The sequence below is a fragment of the Lissotriton helveticus genome, chromosome 1_1, assembly GCF_964261635.1.
Source record: "Lissotriton helveticus chromosome 1_1, aLisHel1.1, whole genome shotgun sequence".
In the NCBI taxonomy this organism is placed as follows: Eukaryota; Metazoa; Chordata; class Amphibia; order Caudata; family Salamandridae; genus Lissotriton; species Lissotriton helveticus.
This window is the reverse complement of record NC_136057.1, coordinates 1821328508-1821341088: the sequence shown is the minus strand read 5'-3', so window position 1 is coordinate 1821341088 and position 12581 is coordinate 1821328508. Positions and strand designations below refer to the sequence as shown.

Below are 12581 nucleotides of genomic sequence, written 5' to 3'. Positions count from 1 at the left end.
AAAAACATATTAATGTCCACAAGAGGTGGCTGAGTTGCAAAGGAGGGGCTGGGAGAAGCCATGGGGAATGGGCATTGCATCAACTCTATGTAAAAAAACATGCACACCCTGGCACTCAAACAATTAGCGGGAATCCCAAACGAACAAACCTCTGCTTCAATTGTAACCTTAATAAAGAACTCTTCAGACTCACAAAAAGAGCATGATGACGTACCCACTCCCTGTCCAACTTCAAATTGCTACTTGAAATGCAAAGTGACAACAATAGGCACATCAGGAACTCCAAAGCACAATTCTTCAAAAATCAACTAGACACAGATAAAAATCAACCAAACAAAGAGTTCAAAATTATCAAACACCAGTCGAACTGCAAAAGAGACCCCCCTTCCTCTGACAATAAAATACTACATAACTGCGGGACCTTCGCCTCCTTCTTTGCCGAGAAGGCTAGTCTTATCACCAGCGATATCAAAAATGCCAATGCAGCTCCTACTATCCTAACCCGCCCACTCCCCACCCTACATTCTCAGGAAAGATGCCCGAGCCACACTCCAAGCTCACCCAAAAATATTGCCACCTGGTCTAGTTTTAAGATCCTAAATGGAAAAAAAACATCCTAAAGCAAGTCACTTCCTTGAAATACTCCAATCACTTCAATGACAACAAATCCATTCACCTCCTACTCCCATTATGGACCACAAACATCAATGCTTCACTCACCCAAGGCTCCCTACCAGATTGCCTCAAAAGAGGCCAGGTTACTCCTATTCTAAAAAAAACAACTCCGACCAGTCTGACCCCAACAATTACCGCCTTATCTCCAACATCCCTTCCTTAACCAAACTCCAATTACAATCATATTGAGCAATTCCAACTCCTCGACCAATGTCAATCTGGTTTCCTTCCGGATAATAGCACTGACACTGCCCTGACCCACATTGCCAACCATGCCCTTCAATCACAGGACCAGAACAAATCATGCCTACTTATTCTACTTGATTTGTCAGCGGCACTTGACACTGTTCACCATGACACCCTTTTGAACCTTCAAGAACATAGAAAGGGTCTCTCACATACTGTGCTAAAATGGTTCTCCTCTTTCCTTCACAAAGGATCTCAGCACATCCTAATCCACCACGCATTATCTGATTTATCGCCAGTGCCACTGGGTGTTCCCCAAGGGTCTACTCTCTCACAACTCTGTTTAACTTATACATGGAGCTGCTAATGAAAATCCTTAAACTCGCATGCTTTCCTCCCACATTTACACGGATGACACACAGCTCTATATGAAAATCTCCTCTCCCATCAATATTCTCAAACCCATCCTGACATAAACGCAACATTGGCTGACGCGTAACCACCTCAAACTAAATGTTCTCAAAACAGAATTCTTACTGCCCTCCCCACCCACCATCGGTCCCTATATCAAAGACTGGCTCCCACATCTTACTGCCTTTAATTGTACCCCACAAATCACTGACTCTGCTAAATCGATAAGTATAAAATCTTGGACAAAGCCCTCTTCATGAAAAAACACACCAAACACTCCCCCCTTGTTAGACCTCAAAATAGAGATTCAAGCTATTGTATTACAGAAATTAGATTAAGGTAGTTCCACCCTGGTGAGCCTAATAAAAATCTCAATGGCACCTCTAAAAGCTACCCTGAATGCAGCAGCCAGGCTTATCACTGAATAAAAAAATACATGATCGTATCACCCCTGATCTCCAATCACTGAAATAGCTACCCTTTGAACCTAGGAGCCACTTTAAAATTGCATGTATAACCCATAAAGCACTGCACCGCACTACTCCCTCCTACCTGACCCGGAAACTGACACTATTGGGTGTAAACAGACCTTCCAGAAGCACACGCTCCTTACTACACAAGCCACTAAAATTCAAGAAAAAGAAACCCTGTAACATCCTTCTCCAGAATTGCCCCCAAAATCTGGAACTCTCTCCTTCCTGTGATCAGAAGAAACCCATCCACATTTCTCTTCAAGAATGAAGTAAAAACTTTACTTTCCAACAAATTCCTCTCACTCTGAGTTCTTACCTCCCTCACTTGAATACAGCTCCTGCCTGTCTTTGAAGTTGACTTTAGAGACATCATTACCCATCCCCTCAAGTTTCAGCACAACTCTGTCTCCTAGTTTCAGCCCTACTCTCTCTCAAGCACCTCGCAAACATATACACACCGCTCTGTTACCTATCGTTCTTTGACCAACCGAATATTATGTCTGGTCCTTTTTGTTCTCATCTACACTCTTACCATTTATATTTGTAAGTAATTGTAATGGTTGTTCTTCATGCTCTACAACATGCTTTGTACATTGCCATCGTTTGTATCATATTCTCCTTTGGCCTTTTTTGTATCGCGTTTTTTCACCCGATAAGGTCTTGCTTGTCGGTTTTGCCCAAATGAGTATCATGTCTGACCTTTTGTTCCCGTCCCCTCCCTTACCATTTACGTTTTCAATTATTGTTGCTCTTGCCTGATACAATTTTTGTACATTACCTCAGTTTGTATTTTAAATTGCTTTAATTCTTCTTATTCTAAAGCGCTCTGTCACCCAAAAGGGTCTTGTTCGCGCTATATAAAACTCCCAAAATAATTACATTAAATAAATAGGTATGGCCCACAAGAGGCTTTCGCCTATAGATCACTTAATATTGTCTTGTAACCGAGACTCAAATTATTGGCTGCGATTCACTTCAACATTTTACCCTCTCAAATACCTTTAAATATGAGTTTGAAAAAAAAATAATAATTGCATATATGTGCTTATGCTTACATCGATTTTCATGGATCTACGTGAAATTGAAGAATCCACTAATAGATAACATTATAATAACTATCCCCTACAAAAGTGTTTTCATTTTTATTTATCTGACTCACAATTAAATCATTGATGTTAAAAATAAGGTGTGCGTGCTAACCACTAAACATACCCATTGCCTTCTCACTTACCCTTACTCTTTCCCTAAGCCCACCACTAACCCTAGTCTTCACCCTATTTTTAAACCTCTAGGTTAATTTACCACTTAGCAGCCCTTCAAAAACAACAAGAAACGTTTCTTTGTCTTCATGTTCTTCATTTTTTTTCTTCATTATTATCTTTCTCTTTTGAGGCCTTCTACATTTTGGATTCGTGTTTTTTTATTTCTTAATGGTAGTACCTTCATTTTCACATTATGCCTTGTCCTAACCCTACAATTGGTAATGTATGCTGGCTATATATTTTGCATCAGTACAGTTAGAAAAATTCATCAATTAAATATAGGTTTCTAAATGTAGTTCTTCATTAACTGCCATTGCAGTCATTAAACAAGGGTGAACTTAACTGAGGCTTGTAAGATAAAAGTTTAAATGGTAAATTCGTTGTGATTAAAAACACTTGTTGACTTTCCCCTTTGTTCTACAGGGGTTCTTCAAAAGAACAGTCCAGAACAACAAAAGGTACACGTGCATAGAGAACCAGAGCTGCCAAATTGACAAAACACAAAGGAAACGTTGTCCTTATTGTCGGTTTCAAAAATGTCTGACGGTTGGCATGAAATTGGAAGGTAAGGCTTATTTAAGAGCTCAAGATCAAACCTAGGTGTGTCTATATTGGCCAACACAATGTTGAAGGAATTCAGAGAATCCTCATACCATATAAAAAGGAGGGGTGTACGAAATTTGCAAAAAAATGTTGGTTGTATTTACGCAGGATGTCAGGAAAATTATGCAAAAATATGCAAAATGTAGACTTCATATTTTAGAACAAAATGTTTCTGTGCATCAATTTTGATGTGAGGACATATATTGCGCTAAAAATATAATATGAAAACATACAGGTGGCATGAGCCGGAGTCCATAGTTGTTGGCCATTTGTGTATTTAGCACACTCTCGGAGTAAGCTTTTGCTGTGAACGGCACAATGTGGCATAGCGGCGTCATTTTGGGAATTGCTCAAAAGAAGCTTATTGAGAAATTTACGAAAGCATGTAAAGAACACCAGCATAATTAAAATTTCACTTCTATCTAGTAAAAATATCACATAAAGCAAACAATGTGTGCTTTTTAGAACTAAAGTGTAATTTAACATTCTATTCCATTCTGAGACCTACACCCATGGATCACCGCAAGGGAACCAATAAAAGTACAAGATTACAATGGTTTCAAAAGAAAAGTGCAGCATTCCCAAAGTGGTGTAGAGCTATTTGGAAACCCTACTCTATGGTCTTTCAAGAGAAAATAGAAAATAAAAAGAAATAGAGCCTAATATCTATTGAACGATAACGCGTGGTACCTTGATGAGTGGGGGCCTTCATCTTTTTGAAATAAACTCTTCTCATAGGATTCTATTAATCTGGTTATGCACCTGTAACTCGGATGCCCGGTACGCCCGTTAAGTGAGCGTACGGTACTCTATTGCTCTTTTCTAAGTTAGGGTGGATGAACCTAAGTATGCTCTAAAAATGTTGTGTTCCTCCCACTCCCTCTTGCTTGTCTGTTGAATATGTCCACCATACCTCAGTTATTGCAGTATAGCACCTTGATTTGCTACTGAATTTAACCTGTGGGTCATCTAATCTAAAAACAAATAAAAAAGGTTATATGGTTAAAATCTAGATAATCAGAGCTTCTGCTTACGCCTGTATCTTGAGATAAAAACTTTAAATATTTATTATTTTTATTCATTTTATTTGTATAGTGTGCAGCTCCATGAAGGTGTTCAGGCAGTGAACAGACCTAAATTATTAGCAACTGACTAGGCAGTCGAACTATGACAGGGACCCTTAACCTGCAAATAGCCAGAACTTTACTTGTTTGTAAAAGGTGGGACGGTTCACCATAAGTGGCAGGGAGTCAACTATTCTCTTGCATTTGGGGAATAATTTTTGTATCATTGACATAACTTGGCAGATTTTGAAAGAGACATAACAGTATTAAAATACTAAAAAGAGATGAAAAATATACAAAACAGAGAAGCAAGACCGCTAGATCGCTCAGGTCTATTCCTGTGGGTGGGATGTAGGGTTAATGGTGTGAGTGTTGCTAGCATGTAATTATTGCATCCTTTTTGCAGGGTTTCCCCTCACATTCCATTCTCATCTGATAAAGTCCTTGTGTGGGCAAATTTGTCCAGCAGAATTATGTGCCGGGCGCACAATCTCACAAGACCTGGACAGTTTTCACCTTGACCAATTTTCTTGCTCTTTGGCACGTGTACTAACATAACACACCTCAAGGAGGTCATTTGCAAGGATTCACAGAAATCCTGCCTCATTAAAACTCAAGAGGCTGGATTTTCTTTGGGAATCCTTGTAAATGGATGGCAATGCTGATGGAGCCTTGCAAGGGGAAGCAGGCCACTATCTCTTCATTGAGAATAGCAGTGTTGAATGACAGCCACGGTCCCACAGAGGGACGAGATGCAATATTTTAGGAGAATAGCAAAATGCTAAGGGAACATCTGAAGGCGTGAGCATCTGTCCATGGGACTTCTGAAAAGATGGGTCGGCCTGCTGGAGAGCACGATTGGGGCAATCCACAAAACTATGTGCTGCTTGTGCCCTACTATAATTCTACACATGGCGTACTACATGGAAAACAGGTTTACCCTCATTTTAATCTCATGAATGGGCGAAGAGGGCTTAAAGTAGATTTGAAAGGGTCCACCACAAAGCATCAATTGATAGAGGATGTGGCCTAACAGCTAGAATGGTTGACCTCGAACCTGGGGAAATGGGTTCGAGTCTTGGCAGGGATGCCCAACATCCTGTGATTCTGGGCAAATCACTTAATCTCCCCGTGCCTAACAAAAAAAAATGAATGTGTCTGATTGTAATGCAACTGGTGCTCGTGTAAAGCGCTCGGATACCTTCAGGTCTAGTTTGTGCTATATGAAACTCCGGAAAAGAAAATAGTCATCTTTTTCAGCATGACCGGCAAATATGCTGATAACCTAGTCCTGGAAACGTGATGAGGTTGAGCTTCTCTCCTGACCTGGCCCTACTCAACCAAATCAACTGCATTCAAACAACAGCCCTGAAGGAGCCATTGTACGAATGAATATTGAGGCACTATTCAAGGGAAGTGCAACCTAGGTTTGTGAAGCCAGAAAAAAACTTTATATATATGTTTGCGACATATATGTCAAATTCTAAACAGTCTCAACAGCAGCAATATATATCAAAAAGTGCCTATCAACATTAAAACAACTTCTCCCACCATATGCCTACCATTGGCTTATATATATCATACCCATGTCAGGTAGCCATCAGAAAAGGGAAACATCCTTTACGACGCAACTTTTACCACGCAGTGCCTTTACAACGCAGGTTTTTCAAAGCAAGTCATTACAACGAATTGCGCTGGGGGGCGCTCTAGGATAGGTAATAGTTTAATTTACTATCCAACACCTTCCCTACTATCCACGGGGACTGGAGTTGGAATAGTAAATTAAACTATTCACTATCCAGCACCCCACAACGCAAGTCGTTGTAACGACTTGCGTTGAAAAACCTGCGTTGTAAAGGCATGCGTAGTAAAAGCATGCGTTGTAACAACGTACATCCATCAGAAAAATGTCTCTGAGTCCCTACTTTCCTATTGTGCCTCATACTCCCCTCTCAATATTATTCCCTGTATCATTTTTGACCGATTGTACTTTGGAATATCGAGTACAAGAATATTGGGGCACACCAATATAGTAGCCAAAATATCAAGGGACAAAATATCGAAGGGCAAGTGCATATTGGGAAGTATAGATTTATTCTTCTTAACTCAACATTATATACCTTGATGATATATGTATAGTCAAGGTGTATAAGTTTGTGGGAGTTAGGTATAGAATATCTAACTATATATTTACCTTTCCATATTTTGACCCTGAATATTTGAACCTTTCTGACCATATCTCCAGGTTATCTTCCACGTTGTCATATATCATGAAACCACACCCATACCAAACTTTCAGTATATTCACATGGGAGATACAGAGAGAGTAGTTACCTTTTTTTTTTAGCTATTTGTATTTCACAATATCAAGGACAAAATATTGCCTCACAAAAATACCCTGGCCTAAATATTGACATCCGAAAAATCACAAAGGCAAATGCACATCAGTAAGTATGGATTTACTGTTCTTATTCCATGCCCACATGCTATCAATGTACATATTTAACATCAAGGTTCATTGATGTAGAGTTACATTTAATAAACCTATACTTACTTTTCAATATTTTCAAAATTCTGTGCCTTGATATTATTTCCATTATAATTTGGATTTTGGATTGGGTGGAGTTTTCTGCCAGGAAGTGGGTTCAAAGAATTCCACTATATTGGGAAAATTCCTTTCTCCCTAACCCATAGACTGGGTACGTAGAGTCGTGTCTGGCATTCCGGCAGTTCCCAGCTTCTGTGCATGTAGAAGGCCAGCATATGGCGGGTGCATATTATATTTAAGTTTGCTGAGCTGGCATAAATCTGTATATTCAAAACAAACCTGCTTCCATACAACATAAAGACCAATTTAAAGGCTTTCAACAATAAACTGTGGACTGATTGTAATCAATTTTGCTCAGATTGACCCGGCACAGTAAATTTTCAGGGGTAAAAAAATCTCACAATTTAACCAAGGGTACGCCTATGATTTATTTCCACCTTCTCTTGTTTTCAAAGTTTGCACCTCCCTTTAAACAACGGTATGCCCTCAGACTCAGCAGACACTCAAACACAAATAATGGGTTCTTTGCTGTAAACCTCTTTCTGAAAACCGATTTTGCCAATTAGCTCAAAAAAATAAAGGCCATATTTATTAAGGATTGCATCACTTTTGCACCACGCAACGGGGTGCAAAAGCCACACAACCCTTAAGATGCGATTTATCAACCCATGCAAGGCTCCCTTGTGTGGCCCTGAGTGGCTTAATAAATGCTGAGTAGCGCAACACTGTGCAAATTCATGTGCTGCATTTCTCTGCCCCACGGGGCGCTCCATGGGTAGTGTGTGGGTGTTCCCATGCAAAACGCATGGGTTCTGTTGCATCCCTAGATTTACCATAAGTGGTAGACCTGAGAATGCGCCCAAACTGCTACGCATACCCATTAGAGGCATAACAAAGAGAAATATGTTTAGTTCACCTAGTTTGTTCCTCTTTCTATGGGTGCTGCATTCTGATGCACATATGGAAAGAGCAAAATGCCTCAGGATATTGTTTTTGTGCCGGAAGGTGCTCCTTCCGGCACAAAAACAATCCTGCTAACAACGCAGGAATCCTTGCATCTTGATGCAAGAGTGCCTGCGTTGGTGCTAGGCCAGCGGCGGCCGGCACCGGTAAACGCAGTAGGCGGTGAGATGGGTGGAAGTTGACTAACAACGCAATAGGTATAATTAAATAAATAAATACATACTTATTCCGTCATCTGTCGGCTTCCCCCCTGTCGTGCCTTGCCCCAACCCACTGCGCTAGGGAGCACATTGTGCGCCAGTGCTGGGGAAAGGCCGGTATGTGCCGTAGTATGTTAAATACAACGCATTTCTGCCCTTTCCCAGTAACGCAGCGCAGAAAGGTGACCCTGCGTGCTCTGCATTACAATTTTATAACTGTGGACCTAAATGTACTGCTTTCTACAATGACAGTGTGTGAATGTCACACATTTTTCTTTTGTGCCAAATGCGTGCAACACACACGAACACAAAAAGAGATGCACGACATAGGGTATTAAATTCTGAATTGTAAATATTATACGTGTCGGCACACCAGGATGAAATTCATTATTTTTACACCTGCGAAACACAATTAGGTATACATTTTCAGTGAGCGCTTTATTGCGAGTGGTGCGCTGACTTGCCATTATTCACGCAAAATATAAATCAAGTTGATGATGTAAGACCAATAATTATTGCTCTGGATTCCTCTTGGGGGGATACATATTGAAAGAATTGCAGATGTGAAACAGATAAATACCCATGCTTGACCAGACCGTGGTAATTTAGCACTTAAAGCTTGTTGTGTGTTTCATAGGCCTCTGTGAAATTTGTAATATGCAAGTGTCATCTTGCATAGTTACTGACTATAGAGTTTTGCTTATTTTTTGTAATATTCTTTTTTTAGCCGCCATTTTTTCATATAATTATTCTCTCGCATGTATTTCATGTGACTTTTGTAAGTGTGGTATGGATTCACCGTCCGTTTTCATGCGAGAAATCAGCCACTTAAATTACATGTAATATGACGAATTTTACATAGGTTTCACAAAATTAATTAATTGATATCAGAGGAGAAATATAAAATTGTAAGCTCGTTCTAGAAGGACACTTTTGGAGGAAGGGAGAAAAACGCATGCTAGATTTTTATAATAGGACGTTATGTTTGTTCCACTCTGGTGTGTAGTTCATTAGGAAGGATAGGGGTCACCCAGGTAGATGGCAGGGAGAAGAAAAGTTGCACTCTGGGGCCCATTACAAGATGGCTGCCACACTGAGATGTATCAGTTATCATTACTACTATCATGCTATGTGCCTTCAGAGTCAAAATGCGGTAAGTAAGACATCTCCGAAGATAGGTCTTAAATCACATATCAAAGTTTTGCTAAGCTTTTAGTTTCTTCATAGGCTGTCGCTGGAGGGCACTGACGATAAAAAAAGATTGAATTATAATGTGCCAAGAGGTGTCTGTCCACCTGTCTTTTCAGTTGCTTCTCTGGTCTTTTTTGGATGTGTACCCCCATTATATCTTCGTTTGCCTTTAGTTGTCTCTCTGTTTATTTTGTAATCTCTCTTTCACTTTCTCCTTATTTTTCTGCCTCTTTGTCTCCTCTCAGTCTCACTCTTTCATAGATCCACTTTCTCTATCCCTCTACCTATGTCTCTCTGTCTCTCCTCTATTAATCCCATCCAATCTATTCCCCATTTTTCCTCTGTCTCTATTCCTCATAATTATCTCAGACTCACTTTACATTTTTTTAAGAAGTAAGACTTGTAATTACCCAGACCTTTTCGGATATTTCATTTGTGATTCTGAATACATAATAAAATAAGAACTCTGTATCAATTTCAAAGTTAAAATAGGGCAAACTTTAGCAGAGGAGAACATCGTGCGTCTTCTACGTGTCACTAATCAGCCATCTTGTTCCTCTGCCTCTCTGCCACTGGGTGAGGTAGGCTTTGAGTAAAGCATTGGCACACCCTTACTGTAGGTGTTTGAGCAACAAACTTTAAGGTGACCCTGACTAGATCCCAAGTCAGGTGAGAGGCTGGATTGTTTCATTTATTTATAATAATACTCATAGCTGAAGCCGCAAGAATGTCAAACGATGGAAAACGATGGACCTTTTAATTTAAATGTTACATTCGGGTAGCAAAACAGGGTGACACTGTAAAAAATAGTGTTAAAATGTAAGTCTCTTGTAAAGAAGAAGATACATTAAAAAAAATGGTAAACAAAGTTACAAAAAGTAGATAAATATGATTTATGCTTGAAAACAATGACCATCATTGACCAACCTAACAGCTGGAGCACTTCAAGGAAAGCATGCGATGTATGTCTGTTAATTGAAGTAGGGATTTATATTTTCTTTTGTTTCTAGATCTTAACACCTCTTTTTTAGTAGAACACCGTATAAAGAATAAATATCTTCTTGGGCTTTTAGTATATTTTCGAATGTTAATTATTAGACATTATTTAGACCCCTGATTTTCTTTTTCTAGAATGTGATATTTAACCTCCCCCCTCCAACTGTAGATACCACAACACACTAATGTATATCACGCTTTCTTCTTATTCTCTCTAGCGGTGAGGGCAGACCGGATGCGTGGGGGCCGAAACAAATTTGGACCAATGTATAAAAGGGACCGTGCGCTGAAGCAACAAAAGAAAGCGCTCATCCGAGCAAATGGACTCAAATTGGAAGCCATGACTCAGGTGATTCAGGCCATGCCAACTGACCTCACAATATCGTCGGCCATTCAGAACATCCACTCTGCCTCCAAGGGCCTACCTCTCAGCCATCCTGCCTTGCCCCCAACGGACTATGACCGAAGCCCATTTGTGACCTCGCCCATCAGCATGACAATGCCCCCGCACGGTAGTCTACAAGGCTATCAGCCCTACGGACACTTCCCAAGTCGGGCCATCAAGTCTGAATACCCTGATCCATACACTAGCTCCCCCGAGTCAATAATGGGCTACTCCTACATGGATACCTATCAGACTAACTCGCCCGCGAGCACCTCGCACCTGATAGTGGAACTTTTAAAGTGTGAGCCAGATGAGCCTCAAGTCCAGGCGAAAATTCTTACCTACTTGCAGCAAGAGCAAGCCAACCGAAGTAAACACGATAAACTCAATACTTTTGGCATCATGTGCAAAATGGCTGACCAGACACTGTTTTCCATTGTGGAGTGGGCAAGGAGTAGCATCTTCTTCAGAGAACTTAAGGTAAGTCCCTTCTATCATTTATGCATTAGTTTTTATGCCATTTTGTAGAACACACCTTAGGCTTACAATTGACAGAAGGACACGGTCAAAACTCCTGCAATTCAGCTAAAAAAATGCGCTTGGTTAATAGAGTGCGTTCCTCACTTTTGTGTTATTTTTCATGCTGTTATCGTGCTGTCACCATTTACTGGTGTCCAAAACACACAGCTCCGTATGTCTATAGTTTTTCAAGGGTCGATATGTCATGCACTAAAATCCATTGCAAACTGTGATTAATTAAAAAAAAAGTAAAATATTTATGTCATCCAGTTCTTTGCTAAGCAGTGCTGTGTGCCTTGGAGATGAGAGTCACCCAATAGTTCCTTACAATAGCATCGAATGTCTTAAGCCCTGATTCCGAGCTAGGTAGAACCCCATGAGGACATCCCCATTGGAAGGAATTATCATTACCGACCAGTATCGCCGCATGGAATTTTGCCTACTACGAACTAGACCTCTCGGAATGGGGAATAACTGTTTACACAGAATACAATGCAGAATTCTACATGGTATTCCATTTACCACCTACTAAGAGCAGGGGGACTACAGAATGGGCCACACTGTGGCGTAGAAGGAAAGCTGGAAGGGTAGCTTGAGGGAAAGTGAAGAAACGTTTTGGTTGGGGGAGTATTGCATGGTCCACCTTGGCAAAGAAAAAGCTTGGCAGAGACTGGGTTACAGAGCTCCAAAGCCACATGCGATTTTACCAGTTGGAATGTCCATGGCCTTAATATTCAAGAGGGTCAAGAAACAAATGAATTGAGAGAGAGGTAACCTAATTTGTCAGTCTTTTTCTTTCCTGCCACTGGATCAAAGGACGGGGATTCCTCTGAAGCCAGGGTGGGACATCCTGCCATGCTATCCGCAAGAGAGATGGTTTTAACTCTTCACAGGAAGTCAGCTCCAAATCCTCCCGTGGGATAATATTGTGATGGGAATTAATGGGAATCCTGCCCTGTTTACCTCACTGCAGTCCTTGATCAGGACATTGCTGAGGACCTGGTGAAGAGGCAGGACATCAGTTTTCAAAGCAGTGTAATGGCGGAATGAAGCATCAGTCTGTGGTTTTCTCCAGCATATATCGGAGGTCAACACCACCTAAGAA

General features: G+C 40.6%; 1 protein-coding gene across 4 annotated transcripts in view; it reads left to right on the top strand.

Annotated features, from left to right (window-relative positions):
* NR5A2 (nuclear receptor subfamily 5 group A member 2) overlaps positions 1–12581 on the top strand; it is a 354769-nt gene that overhangs the window by 125963 nt on the left and 216225 nt on the right. For all 4 annotated transcript variants that reach the window (XR_013594278.1, XM_078641017.1, XM_078641008.1 and 1 more), the window contains 2 exons: positions 3431–3572; positions 10791–11437. Coding sequence is in view for 3 of the 4 variants with exons in the window: in XM_078641017.1 (XP_078497143.1) it covers positions 3431–3572; positions 10791–11437 (789 nt within the window). In the remaining variant the exon portion in view is untranslated. The remainder of the gene's footprint in view (positions 1–3430; positions 3573–10790; positions 11438–12581) is intronic.